The sequence below is a fragment of the Oryza glaberrima genome, chromosome 8, assembly GCF_000147395.1.
Source record: "Oryza glaberrima chromosome 8, OglaRS2, whole genome shotgun sequence".
In the NCBI taxonomy this organism is placed as follows: Eukaryota; Viridiplantae; Streptophyta; class Magnoliopsida; order Poales; family Poaceae; genus Oryza; species Oryza glaberrima.
The window spans coordinates 3037176-3057369 of record NC_068333.1 but is presented as its reverse complement, the minus strand read 5'-3'; the positions used below and the strand labels follow the sequence as shown (position 1 = coordinate 3057369).

Genomic DNA, 20194 nt, shown 5'->3' with positions numbered 1-20194 from the left:
TTATAAAAAAATCTCATATAAGACGGACGGTCAAACGTTGGACACGGAAATCCAGGGTATGTCTTTTTTTGGACGGAGGGAGTACTTTCTCTGTTCCTAAATATTCGACGCTGTTGATGTTTTTAAACATGTTTGACCGTTCGTCTTATTCAAAACTTTTGTAAAATATATAAAATTATATGTATACATCAAAGTATATTTAACAATGAATCACATGATAGGAAAAGAATTAATAATTACTTAAATTTTTAAGAATTAATAATTATTTTTTTAATAAGACGAACGGTTAAATATGTTTAAAAAAAGCCAACAACGTTAAATATTTATGGGTGGAAGGAGTATATTAAATTGATTCTACTCCTATCACGTTTGGAAAGGGGGATTTTTTTTTCTCTTCTAATAATCACTTTTTTATAACAAACATTTTCTACGGGTCCTTTTAAGAATTATTTTCTCCATCCTATAAAAAGTAAACTTGTATCTTGTAATGTGTTTTTTTATATAGAATGGAGAAAGTAACTAAGTGTTACTCCCTCCGGTTTCATTTTAATTGACGCTTTGGATAATGACACGCTCTACAAGATATATATTTGACCTTATTTTTCTATTATAATATATACAATAAATAAATACATGTTTACTTTTATTATAGTATTTTGAAAGACAAATCTATATATGTTTTTCTAGTTTCTTTAAACTAAATATTTTTAAAATTATTGATGGTCAAAGTTATAAAAGTTTAACGTCAACCTTGTCCAAAACGTCAATTAATATAGAGCCAGAGGGAGTATCAAATAAAAAAGAAATCTAAAAAAAATACAAAAGATGCCCCTCCCCCCAAGAAAAACTGCTACTGGATGGTGCAAATGATGCCAAAACCTGAATTTGACAGGAGTAGCAAGCCTGAAAAGAACGTCTTAAAATACTACCGGAGATCGATGAATTTCTTAATACAATAAGTTCGTAGAGTAAACTTGTGCGCATATTACGTGCTCTTTTGTCTGGAAGTGTATGGCACGTTCTTCTCTCTCTAAGCAAGCCATGACAGATCTCAACTGACATTCTCTTGAATAATTTGTAACGTGGAAAGACAGTAATAATTAAGTATATATACATCCTCTAATTACTCACAATGTCTTTAATGCGGGAAACATGAGTAGGCTTAACATAAGAAAGAGTAGTGCTATTCATCCGACCGAACAGTAGAACTCATACAACAGTCGAACCAACTAATCACGGAATTCATAAGTATTTATGTGGGCCGAGTCAAAACGAGTTAAAAACTGGGCTTATGTGCAGGTGCAGTCATATGCAGGTCGGACATGTGAAGTCGTATGTACAGTCATTCCGTCTCGTTCTCTCTTAGGCTACCATCTGATGGACTAATCATCCAAAAAAAGCCAAATTTTCAATTTTAATTTTGAGATATTTTTAATGTAGTTTTTTTCAGCATTGATTTTTAAGTCACCAAGAACACATATACTCTCTCCTTCCAAAAATTTGAGACCTATTTCATTCTTTGGTTTTTCCAAAAATCTAAGTCCTATTTGTAGTCACTATGTGCTAAATTAAATTGTTTGATTAGAAACTAAGAAGTTATTCTAATACTTATTGGTTGCATGTTCATTGGTTTTGACACATGGTGAGTGAGTTAATTGCTTCTTGGTATTTGTTGGAGGTATATCACGAGGACCCTTCAACCGAGCCTCCTGAAACCAGTGTTGTGGATAACGGTTGGTACGGCCATATATTCGGATGTCAAAACAGTGGCGCTGGCCTCTCCGTCACGTTTTAGCAAAAGGTGCATATTAGTCGTTTCAGGACATATAATCACCGCCATTAGCGACTAATCGGGTGTATCCGACTAATCGACCGAATAAACGGGCCTAATCACGTGACAATACCCTGCCCAGCAAGCCCACAATAACTATACTATTTCCTTTATGCATTACGAACCAAACCTATCACTATTTGATGCACAACTATGAGTGTTCAGACCTATATTTTACTATACGTCGAATTAATGTCATATTATCCTTATTCTAATTTAAGAATAGTAGGTATATATGTAGTTATATACATTTATCTTACAAAAATAAAAAGCTATTATGAGTTATGTACATATATTTATCCAAAACGTTAAATTTCCGTCAAATTCTGATTATTCATCCGTACTCCGATTAATTGTTTAGCGGGTACCCTCTCCCTCTGACATCCGTATTCCACATCCACAGCACTGACCGAAACCAAGGATCTAGGCGAGGACCCAAGCCGGAGGTGCGCGGCGAAGGTCGAGAAAGCGCGACTACGCACCGTGAGACAACATGGGCAAAAGCCATAGGGTGAAAGCCGTGGCATGAAGCACATGGGCTTCGCTGAAGATGGGCCTTGTTGGAGGGCCATACGGACGAAGACTGCGGGGCGAAAGCCTTGCTGTGAAGGGCACGGGTTTCGCCAAGAACCGGACCTCACTGGAAGAAGGTCCAGCGGCCCGTCGTGCCTTCCGGGGGTTTCGCCAATGATTGGACCGAGCTACTTAGCCCATTAAGGGGGCCATATATGTAAAAAACACAATATGCCCTTAATAATGTCTCTATCATAAAGTTAACCATGTAAATTCCCCTATAAAGCCGAAACTCTAAAGGAGGAGTCTGTAATAGGACTATAAAATAGCCCCCTAGGACCATGTAACGGGGATATCTAAATTTTTTTTTACTAAGCAATACAATTGTCTTTTTTCCAACCACCGTTGAGAGAACCACGTCCTTTAACGTGACGCGGTTATCATTTCGACAACAATATTAATGAAAAAGAAATAGGTCTCAGATTTTTAGAAGGAGGGAGTATAAAAATTTTATCTACAAATTTATTTTTATTTCCTAATAAACTGTTTTGACTTATTAGGAAAAAAGCCAAACGATAGGGACTTATAGATAATCGTCAGTGCATAGCATCGACCACATGGCAGCACCACTGTCGCCTGAGTTACGGTACCCCTCATCATTAAGGCTGTGTTTAGTTCCACGCTAAAATTGAAAGTTTGACTAAAAATGGAAGTTTGAAGAAAAAAGTTGGAAGTTTATGTGTGTAGGATAGTTTTGTTTTGGAATTATTTTCATTTTTAAATTTTTATTTTTTAATATTTACAGAAATATTATACCATTCAAAATATTTACAGAAATAGCCCTTGCCGCCCAAGTGGAGGGCGGCAAGGTGTGCACATTTTGCATTGAGGTCCCTTGCCGCCCTCTACAAGAATGGCAAGAGGCTAAATATAATTTTCGCCCTGTTAAAAATGCATTTTGCTAATTTTTTTTTTTTGCATCTCGGTTGTCCCTCATGTCACCCTGTCGCTCTAGGGGATGGCGGCAGTGTCTATTTCTGTAAATATTTTCACCGGTATAATATTTCTGTAAATATTAAAAAATTAAAAATAAAAAAATAAAAAGAATTCGATAGTTTTGATATGATGAAAAAGTTAAAAGTTTAAAGAAAAAGTTGAGAACTAGAACAGGCCTAAATCCTGCTTCGCCCCTAGAGGGAGGCACAATATACTTACCATGCTGTTGGCGGCCCATAGTGGCCTTTGGGTCCAGCAGTGCTGACCCCCTATGATGGTGCTGTATTGTCAGATCAAGTTGACTCACCGAGTAAATTACTACTCTCTCGTCCAATAATATAAGGAATTTTAACTTGTTGTTTATATTGTTTGACTCTTCGTCTTATTTAAAATTTTTTGGAATTTTATTCATTTTATTTATGACTTACTTTATTATCTAAAGTATTTTAAACACAACTTTTCGTTTTTTATATTTGCATAAATTTTTTAAATAAGATGAGTGGTCAAATAGTATAAAAAAAAGTTAAAATCTCTTATATTATATATATTATAGGACAGATGAATTACTACCATTACGCGTGTTAATAACGTACGGTAAAAAAAAGACACACAAAGGTGATCACGAAAACCGTTAGTTGTTAAGTGGTTCTTTGCTTTTTTTTTCTTGAGTAAAAGTTTTGTGATCCAAGTTATAGAAAATCACACATACTTTGACACTTGGTACTTAAGTACACATATTTTGGTAGTGTAGTTTCACAAAACCACAATATCAATGAATAGATTCACCCGCGAGATGACGTGGTTGTTTCACATAGGACGAGGACATGACATCCTATTACCAACCATCGCACGAAATTAATAGGATGCAACATCCTCATCCTAGATGGAACAACCACATCATCTCACGGGTGAATCCATTCATCGATAGTGTGGTTTTGTGAAACTAAACTACCAAAATATATGTATCTAAGTGCCAAGTGTCAAAATATGTGTTGTTTTCTGCAATTTGAATCATAAAACATGTAGCTTTATGAAATTTACTCTTTTTTCTTCTTGACATTAAAATTTGTTTTAAATTTTGATTTCTAGCTAATTTTAATTTTTAACACTTTCTTTATGGTTGTTACAAGGACAAAGCAAAACAATCTACGACTACTTATTCTCTCTTTTCTTTTGCAAAATTACTTAGAAAATTGTTCTTGAAAATAGCATTTCAATTTTCTTTTTTTTTTTTAAAAAAAAAAGCTTTGGGGGTGAGCCAACCATGCTACAATGATATAATCCAATCCAACCCACAGATAAGCAGAGAGATTAGACGGATAATGGAGATAGGGCGCATGTTGCATGTATTTATGAATATCAATTTTGTTGTACGGGCAGCAACGTGCAGAGATCCTAATCGTGCTTGCCTCGACCGTGCTTTTGTCTCTCGCTCATGCTATAGCCACCCATTTCTTCCTACACAGCAACACGTCAGCACGGCCCCACCGTTGTTCCCCTTGATAGCTCGAATGTCAACATTTAAAATATAAAATAGATGGATAAGTGGTGCATAGAATTACATTTTTTTTAAAGTGACAATTCATATATTGATTGAACATGATACACTTTTTTTTTTTGGGGGGGGGGGGGGGGAGGGGGGGAGGGGGGGTGTTGAGTTTGAGACATGATATAAGAAGGACCAACTTATTAAACAGTAATTATTAACAACATAGCTAGTATATGTGACGGTACCAAGCTTCTATATCAGTAATAAAAGCACAATATAGTAAGCACCAATTATTAACTACTGACCTCAGAAAAAAAAAGAACTATTAAGCTTTTCAACAATTTAGAATTGATGTGAAGAATCTTAGTTCTGTCTTTGAATCAAAGTTGGTAATCAACAGTGGTCATAACCCTAGAAACCTATGGATGTTCTCACAATATATTTCTCAAATAGACTCATTTTTATCATATCATCTTGTAATAATATCTATATAAGACTTACTATGGAGCATTTCTCCTGCTACATCCGTTTCAAAAATGTAAGCACGCCCAAATCCATTTTAGATAACACGTAGAAATACAGTTATCATGTCACCAAACATATACCGGTACACTCAGAAATATGTGCGAATATAATAATGTGATGTGAAAAAAGAACATGTTGGTAAGCAACACTCTTTTTTTATGGTTGTCACTCCTTCCCTTGATCAAGAACACTACAACTGTGTTTAGTTACGTCAAAATTGAAAGTTTGGTTAAAATTGGAACGATATGATGGAAAAATTGGAAGTTTATGTATAGAAAATTTTTGATGTGATGAAAAAGTTCGAAGTTTGAAGAAATATTTTGGAACTAAACACGGAGTACATACACGGACAAAAACAACATGTCGGCCAGGTGGATCAGCTGGGCCCACATGTCGGCCACCCATGGTCCAACGGAGACGCCTTGGGACGGTGTCGCGTAGCCTATTTTCGCCAAGCAACTGAAAAAACTGAAGGAAAGGAAGGAAACGCAGCCAATTATACCGCGGCTTCAGGCCTTCCTTCCTTCCCTACTCGCTGTCGCCTTCCACCATCTCCGCCACCTTCTCCTTCCCTCCCAAGATCTCTTCTTTGGATGCCGCGCTGAAAGATTCGCTTTCTTGGTTGGTTGGTTGATCGATCCGGTGCCCGGATTTGGGGAGGAATTAAAGGTGGCGCCTTGGCGAAGCAGTAGATTCTTTGATTGCTTGTTTGATTGGTGGTTCTTGAGCGAGAAGAGAAGAGACTGATTGATTGGTGGAGAAGCTGTGAGGTGGGGTTTGAAAGGAGGCGCGTTCTTGTGGGGGATTTGGGAGGGGGGGGGGGGGGAATTTCGGTCTCGTTGGTTCGGATCTTGTTGGTGTGTAGTAGTAGTAGTTGGGCATGAACGTCGGGGGAGATGGGGATGGATTACTACAACGTGCTGAAGGTGAACCGGAACGCGACGGAGGAGGATCTCAAGAAGTCGTACCGGCGGATGGCGATGAAGTGGCACCCCGACAAGAACCCCGGCGACAAGAAGAAGGAGGCCGAGGCCAAGTTCAAGAAGATCTCCGAGGCCTACGAGGTACTAGAATGTTAATTTCTTCTCCTATCTTTTGTCTCCTAGTAGTAGTAAATGCAAATCCGAATGAGGAAATTGGAATCCATCAATGTGTATTTTTACTGCCTTGGTGAAGAATTTTGGCATGGTGGCTTCAATTTTCAGTTTAGATTTTATAAGCTTTTGTTATGCAAACAATATTTGAAAGGAGGCTTGCAAGCATGTTTGATTTGCATTGAGGATCATGCCAATCTTGATATAACATTTTGTCTTGTGTGGATTGATATGTCAATCATTTTGATTGAGAGCCATGTGTCCTGACTCCTGAGAATATTTATTTCATCATCTCCTTTTCTTTTCTCTCTTCCTAAACCATATCTGACTAATGTGATGTTTCTGCAATAAACAAACACGCTGGAATATCTTTCAGTTCTTGCCTTGTCATTCCAAATGATCAACCACCAAATTGCATCTGCAAAGTATGAATCAATACATATCAACCTTATTAAGACAGGCATTCATGTGCAGTGCTTACTGCTGATTTCAGGTTTTGAGTGATCCACAGAAGAGGGCAATATATGATAAATATGGAGAGGAGGGTCTGAAGGCCTCTGTGGATGCAGGGGCTTCATCATCCATGAATGGCAACCGCCGGTTCAATCCTCGGAACGCTGAAGATGTATTCGCCGAGTTCTTTGGCAGCAGCAAGCCCTTTGAGGGAATGGGGCGTGCAAAGTCAATGAGGTTCCAGACAGAAGGTGCTGGCACTTTTGGTGGATTTGGTGGTGGGAATGAGAACAAGTTCAGATCATACAATGATTCAGCCGGCACCAGTTCAAGCCAGCCCCGGAAGCCACCAGCCGTGGAGACAAAATTGCCTTGCACACTGGAAGAGCTATATGCTGGTTCGACGCGAAAGATGAAGATATCCAGGAACGTTGTCAGGCCTACTGGGTAAGTGCATTTCTAGGTGGATTATTTTCTCAGAACTTGCAATTGACATTTTGTTCTGACCTGTTTCTGTTTGTTAAACAGCCAAATAGGAACTGAATCAGAGATTCTAACTATCGATATAAAGCCCGGATGGAAGAAAGGAACCAAGATTACGTTCCCGGACAAGGGGAATGAGCAGCCAAACCAGCTCCCTGCTGACCTTGTATTTGTAATAGATGAAAAGCCCCATGATCTGTACACAAGAGAAGGTAATGATCTCCTTGTGCACCAGAAGATTGAATTGGTGGATGCGTTAGCAGGAACCACCGTTAATCTGAAGACTCTCGATGGCCGGGACCTGGTGATCAAGCTCACTGATGTGGTCACACCTGGGTACGAGCTCGCGATCGCAAAGGAAGGGATGCCTATTGTCAAGGAGAATGGGAGGAGAGGCAATCTAAGGATCAAGTTCGACATCGTTTTCCCCAAGAGGTTATCGTCAGATCAGCGGCAGAACATTAGGAAGGTTCTTGGAGGGCAAACTCAGCAGCAGTGAGCACATTTTCAGAAGCAAATCGACTGTGCCATAGTTCTTGAGATAAACAGACTAATTCAGAGCTCTTGTTCTTCTTCTCCAGTTGGCTTGTACACATAGTTATTTTTCATTTGGAGTTGTTCATCTTTGATCTGCCCCCCCTTCTTGGAAAAATAGCAATTTTAATTGATGACCACTACACGTGTAAGCAAAAACACATATCATTACACTTGAAATACAGAGTGCAATGCAATGTACGTTTGGTGAAGCCCCCCTTTTTTGTGTGAATTGCTTTTCTTTGATTTAAAACAAATGAATCTATTGGAGGTCAAGGCATCTGTTCAGCATGTGAAATTAGCATCATCAACTTCCTTGAGGGGTATTGCTGTAGCATCTAAAAGAAGAAAAAAATGCTTCTCCTTGGCACTAAGACGGAAGTGAAGGGTCAGGGACCCAAATCCTTCACATATATGTGACAAAATCACAAAAGGTAGAATTGTATATATGAGATCTTCAAAGCAAAAAAACAAAGCTTAATAACATCTTCAGAATTTCAGACCCTTAATGTACACAATGCATGGGCTGAAATGGGCCAGAATTGCAAAATACCGCAGCACTTGTTTGAAATATAAAGTGAATTGCCTGTCTTTCTTCATCATCTTAAGTTTTTGAGTTAAAATTGTTGGTGCATGCAACTCAAGAGTAATATCCCCACACTGAATTCCTAAGCCTCAAAAGGAAGATTTTTTATTTTAAGATAATGGACATTTCATTAAGAAAATAAAAGCATCCGGCTTCTGCACCAAAGTGCATTCAACCAAGCCTCAACGAATATGATGCCACTAACTTTATGGAGTACCTCCTTTCAAACAAAAGAATTTTTGGAGCAATTTTGCAGGAATTAGACTAATTCCTTCGAAAATCCTATAAAAAATTAGCATCCAAAGGATCACCTAGGCCCCGTTCGTTTCCTCTGATAACTTTGGATGAAGTTTTGGATTTTCGTGGCACGCTTTTCAAACTGCTAAACAGTGTGTTTCGTGCGAAAACTTTCTCTATGAAAGTTGTTCTAAAATATCAGATTAATCTATTTTTCAAGTTTGTAATAATTAAAACTTAATTAATCATACGTTATTACCACCTCGTTTTATGTAAAACACTTAATCTTCAACTTCAGGAGATTCAATCACCACCTTAATGTTTCACAGCTACTCCCTTCATCCTGGATTGCTATATTCCGGGATAGAGAAAATAGCATCAAAATCTATGTTTTTTTCCCTAAATTATACATAGTTCCACCATGTCATCTAAATTCTAAACTCCTTTTTTTTCCCAGAGAGAAAAAAAAATCTAAAATACATTTCTTCTACCGTCCATAAATAGCAACGGCCTCGCTGCATCCGTGGGCCCACCTGCTTTCCCCCCCCCCCCCCCCCCCCCCCCCCCCCCCACACGAAGAACCGTCGTCTTCTCCATTTCCGTTTCGTGGTCCCCGTTTTCCCGCCCCCGCCAAAACCGCTGCCACGTCGTCGTCTCCCGCCAAAAAAAAAAAAAAGTAGGCTTTGGGATCGCCGCCGGTGACGATGAAGCCACTGAAGGACGCGGACGCGCAGGAGAAGGCGGCGCCGCCGCCGACGGAGTGGTACGACCCGCTGTCGTCGCCGGGGCGGCCGGTCAGGGTGTACGCCGATGGCATCTACGACCTCTTCCACTTCGGCCATGCCCGCGCCCTCGAGCAGGCCAAGAAATCGTAAGCTTGGATTATCCAATTTATTTCTAAATTTTTTTTCTTGAGTTACCAATTATCTGGTTGAATAATCAAGGAAAAAACATGATCAAATTTTAGATTCAAACAGTGCATTTTCTTGTGTGTTTAATCAACCAAGAAGAAACTTTGTAGGACTTTGGTGCAATGCAATCGGCAGTTGCAGTTTACATTTTTGATTTCTGAAGATATTTCTTTCATTTTCTGAATTTTGACATCGATTTGGCATCCATTTGCATCACATGATGTTCTGAGTTGCTCTGAACAGATTCCCCAACACATATTTGCTCGTGGGCTGCTGCAGCGACGAGATCACCAACCTTTACAAAGGCAAGACCGTCATGACTGAAGACGAGCGCTACGAATCGCTTCGCCATTGCAAGCAAGTTTTCACCTCCTCTATTGCACTTGTGCCATTCACACATTTGGAGATTTTTTTTAAAAAAAGAACAATCTTACCATGTTGTTGTTAACTAAAAAAATGTGAAGGTGGGTGGATGAGGTGATACCAGATGCTCCATGGGTTATCAATCAGGAGTTCCTAGACAAGCACCGCATCGACTACGTCGCTCATGATGCTCTTCCGTAAGAACACAGTTATTACGCAGAACAAATTGCTCAAAAATAGTTATGTAGAATTGCAACAACATTGGACCTTCATATATATTTTCATGATTGTTTGTATGTGTAAAATAGCAGAAACAATGTGTGTAACTAACTTCATGTGATTGTTTCAGGTATGCGGACACCAGTGGAGCTGCCAATGATGTCTATGAATTTGTCAGGATCTCTGAATCTTCTCATGTTTCAACAAGCATTTCTGATGGCTAGAGGTAGCTGAGTGCCTGATGTCTGAATGTTCGTGCAGGTGAAGGCCGTTGGGAAGTTCAAGGAGACGAAGCGCACCGAGGGCGTCTCGACGTCTGACATCATCATGAGGATCTTGAAGGACTACAACCAGTACATCATGCGAAATCTGACCCGGGGATACTCCCGCAAAGACCTCGGTGTGAGCTATGTCAAGGTGAGTATTCCATGATGAACTTCTCCAAGTGAAGAAGAAAAACAGGCACTGAATTATGTTGTTTTACTGTATGATCAGGAGAAGCAACTTAGAGTAAACATGGGGATCAGCAAGCTAAGGGAGAAGGTGAAGGAGCATCAAGAGAAGGTGATCAAGTAAATTGAAAAATCAAATGATCTTACAAAATTTTGGTACTAACTTTGCTGCATAATACATATGTAGTTTCACAGCGCGGCAAAGATAGCTGGAAGCAATCCTGTGGAGTGGATGGAGAATGCCGACCGTTGGATCGTTGGGTTTCTTGAAAAGTTTGAGGAAGGTTGCCACATGATGGTAAGTGGAGGAATTATTACATTTTGTCAATCTTGTAGAACTTTGACAATGAACAGTGCATTGCCACATGATCTGTTTTTTTTTTCATTTGACAGGAAACCGCGATTAAAGATCGGATTCAGGAGGGGCTGAAGAGGCAAAGCAGGTCGGACCCCAACCTTTCTGGGGAGGATTCCGACTCATAATGGATCCTGTAATATCCAGATCAAACTGGGAAGAGAAAAAATTGTGGAGATCATTTCTAGCCTTGTGTGAGATTAGCCTCATGTTGTAGGACAATTGAAGTGACCGTGCATGGTTTGTTTGTACCAAAAGGTTTTGTACTTCTGAGAACAATAATAATAGTTCGTGCAATTACTGCTCAAGGTTATCTATTTGCATCTTGCACTGATAATCTGCATGTTTTGCATCTTGTACTGAAGGATCATGTGCGTATCTATGCCACAAAGGCACAAACTGAACTTTGTACAGTTTTCCTAGTTGTATGTTGCATCTGTTGGTATCAGAATATTAGGATTTTTGGCATATATATTGGCTAATTGTTTAGACACCATTTGCAGTGGTTTGACCTTTGACCTGTTTGCAGGAGATAAGGTCATTTTCATCTATAGATGATATGTTAAAAGGTATTGGCGAGTTATCAGATGAACACCACTTGGCGCGTCCGATGGAAAGAAAAATAGAATGGACAAGTTTGTGATTATTTTTATTTCCCCGTAAGGTTAAACTGAGCTATGGTAAGACTGTCTGAGGCAGTCAAGAAGTGAAACTTCGAAAATTGCTAATAGGGTATTATTCAGAAGTGTCAAATGAAGCAATACATGTTACACTGATTATAAACCTAAGAAACATCACAAGAGAACATTTCTAATCTTCAATCTGATAGTTTTGAGGGGAAAAAATAATCACTATAAAAGAGGAAATCAATAGGCTAACCGAAATCTAATAGCAGATAATATAGATTTTGACATCATATACATTTTTATCATAAGCAACACATCTAAAAACTGCATTCTCCAGAAATAATCCAGCATTTCTAATTTCAAACTTCCTGTTGTACAACCTATATTTGCTTTTGGAGAAACTGTTGCTTAGAATATGGTTTCATCAGCATTTTCCTGTCTTCACCTGTGCCCTCTGAAATGCATGTAGACTCTCTGCAGATGAACAGATTTGGAAGAATATCATGCAACCAGGATCATAGATAGTGTGTTCATCAATTTTTGCATGTCAGTCCTCATACATTGGTTGAACCTGTTGTAAATATCTCTTTTATTTTCAATATATTCTTTTAATGTGGGGGCTTCCCCTACAGTGTTTCCCCTCAAAAAATTTGCAGGTAATTCGGTAATATCGCAACAAAAGTTTATCAAAAGAAGTAATTGGGTATGTGGTGAAGTGTGAAAATTAATAAACTGAAGCTAGGACTTTCTGCTTTGTCAAATCAAACTATCCAAATAATAATAAAAAAGGATCATAGCAAAAGAAGAATTAGCTCTAACCTCAAGCACCCAGATGCTTATAATAGATTCCAAGGTGAAAAATGTAAATCCAATTAAATAAAGCACCTGCATTACTCCGAAAGGGGCATCAAATTAGTGTTTCTGGAGAGGTTTCCTTTAACATAAGAGCTCATGAGCAAGTCTTGGAACTGCCGAACTGGAGTATAATGTTTTGACATCAATCAAAATAATGCGAAATGACTTACTCCAACGAACATATCTCCAGTTAAAACTTCGATTGCAACCAGGATTCCCCTGATTTCAGGCAAATAAATTCAAATGAGAACCATTGAAATAGAAAATTTAAGCAAGAACAGCATTTCATTGCTTAGGCTTACGTAAGAGTTTTTCCCTTAAATATTATTGGAGGAGTAACTGCAGCAATGACACAAAATCCGACATGTATCTGGCATATATAAAGTCATCATGAAGTTCATTAGAGAAAAGTGAATTGCCAAAAGATCAGCAAATACAAATTGAAAAAGAAACACAGGCTTTTCAAACAGGGAAATTTTGGCTAGACATATCGATGTTGTTCAATTCAGTTTTTTTAGATTAATAATATACTAGTACATGAAACCGCTAAGACCATAAAATTACCGAGTAGAAGACGAAAAACTGGACAAAGGTAACCATGCTATCAGTTCTGGACAAGAAAAGGCAAATGATTAGACTTAAAATTAGCATATTCATGGAGAATTTCCTGCTAATTTGTAGGTTGAAATTAAAAGAAACCTCATTGCGCTGTACAGAGGCCTGTACCACAGTATGTATGAAAGAGGACATCCAAATATTGCGTAGATAATTGCGAAGAGAAAAAGCACAACATCTACAAATACAAAATCCATAACAAATTATTCAAAGGAATCCATAACAAAAAATGATAAATATACTGAAGAGGCTGTACCGTCACTATGAATTGATTCAATTAATACAGCTACTACATTCCAAACGAGACAAGCAATTAGTCCTGCCAAAAAAAAAAACGATGTAGCTATAATAAATAATAATAATAATTCATATAGAAAAGCAGATGCAATGTGAAATATTTTACCTAGCCAACTACCAAATGCCATGTATTGCAACTTCTGAGCATGGATTGGTATTTCACTGGCTATATCATGATGGATGATAGGGTAGAAAGGCGGCCAATTTTTCACTTCGACAGTGACCCCAGCTGCGAACGAAACGAATTTTCAGAAATTCAGACAAAAATATAGAAGTACCCAAGCTTAAGCTTGAACAAAAGTCTAGCAGAACTACCCCTGTCCATTGCATTTTCCCTCTGTTTGATATCCTGAAAAAGAGAACATCACACACTTCTTGAGCTTGGTTAAACTTCACATGAATATAAAAAAAAAGGAAATATGCAGCAAAAGAAAAGAACACATGGCATTCCGATTTGGAGAAAACAGCAACAAACGAAAAGGGGAGAAAGGGCATGAAAACTAAACAAAAGCCACTTCAATTTTCTAGAAAATGGTGGACATAAAGATAATGATTCAATAGAATTTTATTGAAGAGGAAAAAAGGCGATCAGACCAGCTCCCTTCGCCTCAAATCCTCCTCCCATGCCAAGAGTTCTTTCTCCTTCTTCCTCGGATCCTGCATCAAACAGCAGCATATGCCAAAATTCAGTAACAGTCATCATGAAATTGTACCAAGAACACAAGACAATCCATCATGTGGCATGAACTGTCAAGGCAAAGAACAGTGAATTATACCTCTAGGGGGATGTCAATGGTGGCGCCAAGCTTGCCGCTGCCTCCCAAGCCCGCCGGCATCCATGATTTCTTCTTCTCCGGCCCCGGCGCCATCGCCGCTCCACTCTGAAACACATCGCACATAATGAACAAAATGCAGAGTGAACCACCAAATGATTATGGGTTTAAATGATTATGGGTTTATTTATGTGGAAGGTCACTTTGAACAAATTATGCATGCAATCAAGAGGATCTTGGTACATGATCATGAATAATTCAATGTTCTTCACGCATGCAATTACGGACGGGGATATCTCATCAAGACAGAAGGAATTTGATCTGAAAGAACAAGGAGGAGCAAATTTGGAAATACCGCGGTAGGATTGACATTTTCTTCATCGAGTGGATTGGGATTAGGAGACATTGAGATGATGACTTGGCATGAACAAGTCTCAGGCTTTGCAGCGAACAATATTCAGGTTGCAGTAGAATTGCTCGTGGCCAATGGGTAGTTCTATTTTCAGTCCATGGCCACTATTACAATTTGGCCCTTGTTACTGTCTATAGTTCTTACCAATTTACCCCTCTAGCAACATTTTTTCTTTTTTCCTTTTTTTTGGGGGGCAATTTCGTTCTTGCCCCTCCAATATTCATTTTGCCCCTGCTTTTTAGGGTTTCCCTTTTTACCCCTACTTTTTTGAAACAAAACAAAAGTTTGCCCCTATTCCCTTTAATTCTTGCTAACGGTGTTAAATGTGAGGTAAAAAGACAAATATACCCTTAGATATTTTTCGGTACTTTTATACACCACTTTCAAATTTGAAATTTGACTCAAATTTTGGCAAACTTTCACAAAATTTGGACAATGAAATTACTGCTATAGTATGGCATCAATAGATTTATATTTTGGTTATGTCAAAAGTACGGGAAAATATCTAACAGTATATTTGTCCTTTTACCCTCACGTTTAACACGTCAAAAGTACGGGAAAATATATAAGAGTATATTTGTCCTTTTACCCTCACATTTAACACCGTTAACCAGAATTAACATAATAGGGGCAAACGGTTGATTCATTTAAAAAAAGTAGGGGTAAAAATGAAAACCTAAAAAATAGGAGCAAAATACATCAAAGTAACAGAATAGGGGCAAATGGTTGATTCATTTAAAAAAAAGTAGGGGTAAAAACGAAAACCCTAAAAAATAGGAGCAAAATACATCAAAGTTAGGGGCAAGAATGAAATTATCCCTTTTTTTTTCAAGGAGTCTTAATATTCCACTTTTCAGTTCGATGCATTTTATATAACGTACAACTTTATATACAACACAGAAGTGTAGGTCTGGAGTGTTTGAACTAATCTGCATCCGTCAGAAGTCTGAAAAACAGAGGAAAACGCAGATAAACACAATGAATCTGGCAAAGAAATTATCTGGATCAGGTAAAGACAGAATGAATAAAATATTTGGGCCAGGTAAAACTGGAAATCCCGTAGCAAAACTAGTTTCGCAATTGATTCAATTTTGATCTCAGGTTGTCGGATTCGCAGAGCAGGTAATTAGATACAGAAATTGCATAGACTCAGAAAATGCAACAGATGCCAACTAAAGAAAAAGAAATCCACTGTTATTAAAGCGGCCATTATTATGTCATTTAAAGTAGGATGATCGTTATCATCATCTTGCCATCAGGCAGAATACATGACACGCTGACTGGAACATTTTAAACCAAATACACACATTCAATTCCAAATTTCAGTGTGGTAAAGGACTGCATATTGTCTTCTCAGTGATGGTGATCTTGAACAAAACGGAGACCACAGTACTTGCATACAGCAGGCTGGTCCAGGTCAAGGCAGATATATTCGATCGGGTGGCCGAGGGAACCAGTTTCACGACCTGTAGCAAAATATGAACAGGTCAGCTTGCAGAAGATGCAGTCATAGGTATAGTTTGGAAGCAACAGCACAGCCAAAGCGCAAATACACTTATATAGATATGACTAGTTTTGCAAGGCTCACCTTTATCCTGACGCCCATCACAAGCAGCAATTCGTCCTTCAACCTTGATCGGAGGCACTGCGTTAATCAATTCCATTGGGGACTTCTTGCTTGTGTCCTGCAATGAATAAAGTAAATGAATGAAAGTAATTTAGAAAATGAGCTCATGATTCAACAAATGTTAAGGTGTGAATATTGCATACCAAACTCCTAAACTTTACAATGGTCTGAACCTGGTATATATACATACTAATAATTAAGAAGATATGGGGATCACTTGCTTCGCAGATATTTTATAGATTCTTACTCAGTGCAGCAACGAACATAGGCCTTTGACACTTTTTAGAGGCAATGATCCACCTGATCACTGTTTAGTCTGTCTAGGCAGCTGCCTAGCCTGGCTAGGCACCACCATCCTGCCTAGTGCAACCAGAACACTAGTCTTTAATCAATTAAACCAGTGGCTAATCATCTGTTATTGGTTTGCTGGCTCCTGGTTTACTGAAAGCCTAACTCAAATGGATATTCATCATTTAGGCCTTTCTTGGATGTGCTGGGATGGACCAAGATACCAGCCCATCCACGCAGATGGTGAAGTAAATTCTAAATGGATCGTGGCTCATCCGAACCCATCTAAATGAGGCTAAGGTTCTAATAAGCAAATGGGTGAAAACATATACACTCAAAGCATCTAATGTACGCAGTTAGCCTGTGACAAACTTATGCTCAGTTGGAAAATTACATATCCCCCTTTTGATGCTTCGATGCTGTATTACGCACCCTTTTGGTTTGCCATTGGTGATTAAGTGAAACAAGTATCCAATTGCAGGCAGGCACTTAAGATTTACAACTATCTAAATTATCCTCCTTGTTGCACTTTAATCTTTGTTACCAAATCATATGATGCACATCTTGTGAGAACAACCCAATAAGGCCATGCTTCAGCTTATGAGACAACCATTATCTAGTAAGAGACACACATTTCATCAAGATAACGTTTCTTCTAAATATAAGAGAATAAGCATGCATATTAAATATGACGCTAGCGCAACAAATGTAAGGACAGTTGAGTGAATTGAGTCTGCAGACCTATAGTTGCCAATAAAATCATTGGCTCCACTCCTGAGTCACGAGCCGTGTTAATATGTATTAACCACCTAAACCTATGTTGACATGCTTAAAGGTAACATGGAGCATTTGAGCATGCAGTCATTAATCAGTATGTGTTTCACTGCAGTTGCACATCATTAACATTTAACAGGAGTCCTCTCGTAAAGTCGTAATCTAAGGATGGTGCTGCATGTGTTCATCTTACAGAGATATGAAAAATGAACCAATAGACCCTTATATGAGTGCAATGTTATTGTGACAAGAACCCTAGTGCCTAAAAGGTAAAAACCAAATCCCTATTTCCCCCCAATTCCTAAGCAGCCTAAACTCCATACATCCATTCACAACATGCTTTACATGCATTCATACGAGCAATACACCTTTCAAACCTGAACATGGGTTTCAGATCTAAACAAGAAACAGGAGAAGCTATTGATTGGGGCATAACACTACAACTCGCAGAAACATATACACGACTAGCTCCATCAAGACATCTAAAGCACCCAGATTGACCAAGGTAAATGGGAAAACATGAAATCGATCAGCGCAAGCTACACACCTACAGAGCGATTGCAAGCAAAAATCGAGAGCCATAAACGCACACATCCACACGAACCTAAAGAAGACTCTAGATCTTCCCCCCCACCGAATCGGGGAGGGCTACACGCGGGGGGCAGGTAATCAGGATCGCGAGGACTAGGGATCCAACCCCGCAACGGACGGGAACCCGAAGAAGAGGGGTGGGGGGTGGGGGTTACCTGCATCCACTTGGCGGTGTGGCTGCCGACGACGGCGGCGGCGCCGACCGCCCTCTCCGTGGAGACGCCTCGCGCCGCGCCGTTGGCCGCGGGTAGGGACTTGCGGAGCGCCGGGAGGAGCAGCCGTCTCGCGGCGGTCGCCATGGCCGATGGGGGAGGAGGAGTTCTCTGCACGAGGGTCGAGGGATTTCGGGAGAAGGGAGGAAAGAGACGAAGTTTTTTTTTTCTTTTTGTGATGGATTTAGGTGATCTCTCGAAATAGGCCCGGCCCAATAAGGCCCATTTACACAATTGGTTGGGCTTGTCATACTTCGGCGGAATAAGTCCATATTGCCTCCCTCATCTCTTGCCCTTGTGTGAATGACATCCCCCAACCGGAAAACCGGGTATAACGCCTCCTTCATCTCCTAAAACCAGAGCAAATGACCTCCCTCAGCGGTTTGGCAGGCGGTTTCGTCCGACGTGGCGTCCGACCCGGTTGACGAGCTGACTCAGCGTGTGGGACCCACATGTCAGTGTGTTGTATGTACGAACTAGGCCGAGCTGAGTCAGCTTGGACGGTAAAATTATTGGCACGCAGCTCGCATCTCTCTCTCTCTATCCCCATTTCCCCTCTTTGACTAAAACCCTAGACCGGCAGGCGACGGCCAAGGCGACGCGAGGTGCGGCGGTGGCGGCAGCGGCTAGTGTGGAGCGCGGCGGAGCACGGCGACGGCTGGTGCGGAGCGCGGCGCGGCACGGCTGGCCGGTCGAGAAGTGCGGCGACGACTAGGGCGCAATCTGTGGCGACGGCAAGGGCGCAATCCGCGGAGACGGCGAAGGTAGGAGTGGATTCGCGAATAGAGGTGGTGCGGTGATGGCTAGTTCGCAGAGTGACGGGTCGTCGTCCTATTCGCAGCATTCATCGAGGAGTCCCATCCCATATAGGGTTGGTCCTTTTGATTACCAGCCGGCCGTGATGTCCGACTGCCGCGTGAAGGCTGCATCTCATGGAGTCCGGACAACCCCGGCCGCCGGTACTTCAAATGTCGCAATGCCCGGGTAAGTTTTGTTCTTTGGTTGGACGGTGGATTTTCGATTGGGGATAGAAATTTATTGCTAGGGATTGCAGGAAGGTGGATGTGGTTTTTATGCTTGGTATGATGGGCCGACGACCACCTTTATTAGAGAAGTGTTGAATGATTTGCGAGATGCAGTTTGGTCAGCGAGGAGGGAGAAGGAAGGACTTGTTTTGGCTATCCAAGAAGAGAGGATGAAGGTCGAGGAGAAGATAACAGAGGTTGATACTGCTCAGAGAGAGTTGGAGGCAGCAAGAAAGCTGTCATGTGACTATGCTGAAAGAATTGCTGTGCTGAGGGATAGAAATAGTAGGGTAGAGAAGGAGAGATGTTATCTGTTAGTTGTTGTTATGGGTTGTGTATTTGTCATGTTTGCACTAGTGTTGGCAAGGAGAAATGTAGGGTGAAGTATTTGCAGCAAGATGTGTGTTGTGGTGTTTTGTAATGAACTTTGTCAGGTTGAAGGAAATATCTGCAGGTTGTGGTGTGTTGTAATGCACTATGTGTTAATGAAGGAAAAATTCCTGATAAAATGTTTGTATGGTTGTGCTTGATACATCTGAAATTAAATGAATTAGAATTGTGTAATTTGAGCAGACAACATAGAACACATGAAATATAATTGGGTCATTTGAGCACTGGTGGATCCATATCAACCTCTCTGTTAAGTACCACTGTGCTTCTAGGATTTGACCTCAGCAACTCCTTCTGATAGTTGTACAATTTCTGGTACTGTCCCTTAGTTGCATCCATAGCTTTCTTCATCACAATTGACTTGGCTCTCTTCAACTTGCTTACAGAAACATTAGCAAATATCTCTTCCTGTATTGTAGCCTTCATGTGAGCTAATGGCCATGAGGGGTTTGCAATTATAAATTTGCCATACTTGTCAGCAATCCTAGTGGCAGTCACCAACTTGTTATCTCTTCTAGGAGGGCATGCATGGAAATTCTCAAAGGTGACAATCTGCCAACCATCACTTCTACTGTTATTGGACAACAGACATACCCAAGGACAGCTATGCCAGTCACATTTTGCCCTCACCCTCTTAGGATCATCCTTCACAAAGTTTATCACCTTTC

The 20194-nt window shown here is 40.1% G+C and overlaps 4 protein-coding genes and 1 pseudogene across 4 annotated transcripts; 3 read left to right on the top strand and 2 right to left on the bottom strand.

Moving 5' to 3' along the window:
* The first annotated feature begins 5845 nt into the window (after positions 1 to 5845).
* LOC127781187 (uncharacterized) lies at positions 5846 to 8157 on the top strand. Its single transcript, XM_052308106.1, has 3 exons — positions 5846 to 6418; positions 6942 to 7348; positions 7430 to 8157. The coding sequence occupies exons 1-3, from the start codon at positions 6251 to 6253 to the stop codon at positions 7881 to 7883; spliced, it is 1029 nt and encodes a 342-aa protein (XP_052164066.1). The 5' UTR covers positions 5846 to 6250; the 3' UTR covers positions 7884 to 8157.
* Positions 8158 to 9313: 1156 nt separating this feature from the next.
* Positions 9314 to 11440, top strand: LOC127782672 (choline-phosphate cytidylyltransferase 2-like). Its single transcript, XM_052309940.1, has 8 exons — positions 9314 to 9612; positions 9896 to 10009; positions 10117 to 10212; positions 10365 to 10407; positions 10496 to 10651; positions 10730 to 10798; positions 10874 to 10984; positions 11080 to 11440. Exons 1-8 carry the CDS (start codon positions 9446 to 9448, stop codon positions 11167 to 11169), a joined length of 846 nt encoding a protein of 281 aa, XP_052165900.1. The 5' UTR covers positions 9314 to 9445; the 3' UTR covers positions 11170 to 11440.
* A 347-nt stretch (positions 11441 to 11787) lies between these two features.
* LOC127782839 (secretory carrier-associated membrane protein 4-like) lies at positions 11788 to 14653 on the bottom strand. Its single transcript, XM_052310112.1, has 12 exons — positions 14563 to 14653; positions 14211 to 14315; positions 14029 to 14091; positions 13750 to 13783; positions 13541 to 13663; positions 13394 to 13456; positions 13222 to 13315; positions 13087 to 13132; positions 12825 to 12892; positions 12693 to 12741; positions 12487 to 12552; positions 11788 to 12141 (listed from the first exon to the last, which is right to left on the bottom strand). Exons 1-12 carry the CDS (start codon positions 14611 to 14613, stop codon positions 12109 to 12111), a joined length of 795 nt encoding a protein of 264 aa, XP_052166072.1. The 5' UTR covers positions 14614 to 14653; the 3' UTR covers positions 11788 to 12108.
* Positions 14654 to 15792: 1139 nt separating this feature from the next.
* LOC127781171 (NADH dehydrogenase [ubiquinone] iron-sulfur protein 6, mitochondrial) lies at positions 15793 to 18271 on the bottom strand. Its single transcript, XM_052308084.1, has 3 exons — positions 18055 to 18271; positions 16208 to 16304; positions 15793 to 16085 (listed from the first exon to the last, which is right to left on the bottom strand). Exons 1-3 carry the CDS (start codon positions 18196 to 18198, stop codon positions 15973 to 15975), a joined length of 354 nt encoding a protein of 117 aa, XP_052164044.1. The 5' UTR covers positions 18199 to 18271; the 3' UTR covers positions 15793 to 15972.
* A 639-nt stretch (positions 18272 to 18910) lies between these two features.
* LOC127781526 (uncharacterized) lies at positions 18911 to 19461 on the top strand (annotated as a pseudogene).
* The last annotated feature ends 733 nt before the right edge of the window (positions 19462 to 20194 follow it).

Excerpts from the sequence above, each read along its gene's own strand:
- LOC127782672 (XM_052309940.1), top strand. The coding sequence starts at position 9,446 with ATGAAGCCACTGAAGGACGCGGACGCGCAGGAGAAGGCGGCGCCGCCG. Across the intron at positions 10,213-10,364 it reads GTCGCTCATGATGCTCTTCC|GTATGCGGACACCAGTGGAG; the intron begins GTAAGAACACAG and ends TGATTGTTTCAG. Across the intron at positions 10,985-11,079 it reads AGGAAGGTTGCCACATGATG|GAAACCGCGATTAAAGATCG; the intron begins GTAAGTGGAGGA and ends TTCATTTGACAG.
- LOC127781171 (XM_052308084.1), bottom strand. The coding sequence starts at position 18,198 with ATGGCGACCGCCGCGAGACGGCTGCTCCTCCCGGCGCTCCGCAAGTCC. Across the intron at positions 16,305-18,054 it reads ACACCGCCAAGTGGATGCAG|GACACAAGCAAGAAGTCCCC; the intron begins GTAACCCCCACC and ends TATTCATTGCAG. Across the intron at positions 16,086-16,207 it reads TGATGGGCGTCAGGATAAAG|GTCGTGAAACTGGTTCCCTC; the intron begins GTGAGCCTTGCA and ends ATTTTGCTACAG.
- LOC127781187 (XM_052308106.1), top strand. The coding sequence starts at position 6,251 with ATGGGGATGGATTACTACAACGTGCTGAAGGTGAACCGGAACGCGACG. Across the intron at positions 6,419-6,941 it reads AGATCTCCGAGGCCTACGAG|GTTTTGAGTGATCCACAGAA; the intron begins GTACTAGAATGT and ends TGCTGATTTCAG. Across the intron at positions 7,349-7,429 it reads AACGTTGTCAGGCCTACTGG|CCAAATAGGAACTGAATCAG; the intron begins GTAAGTGCATTT and ends TTTGTTAAACAG.
- LOC127782839 (XM_052310112.1), bottom strand. The coding sequence starts at position 14,613 with ATGTCTCCTAATCCCAATCCACTCGATGAAGAAAATGTCAATCCTACC. Across the intron at positions 14,092-14,210 it reads CCATTGACATCCCCCTAGAG|GATCCGAGGAAGAAGGAGAA; the intron begins GTATAATTCACT and ends TGTTTGATGCAG. Across the intron at positions 13,664-13,749 it reads GGAAAATGCAATGGACAGGG|CTGGGGTCACTGTCGAAGTG; the intron begins GTAGTTCTGCTA and ends TTTCGTTCGCAG.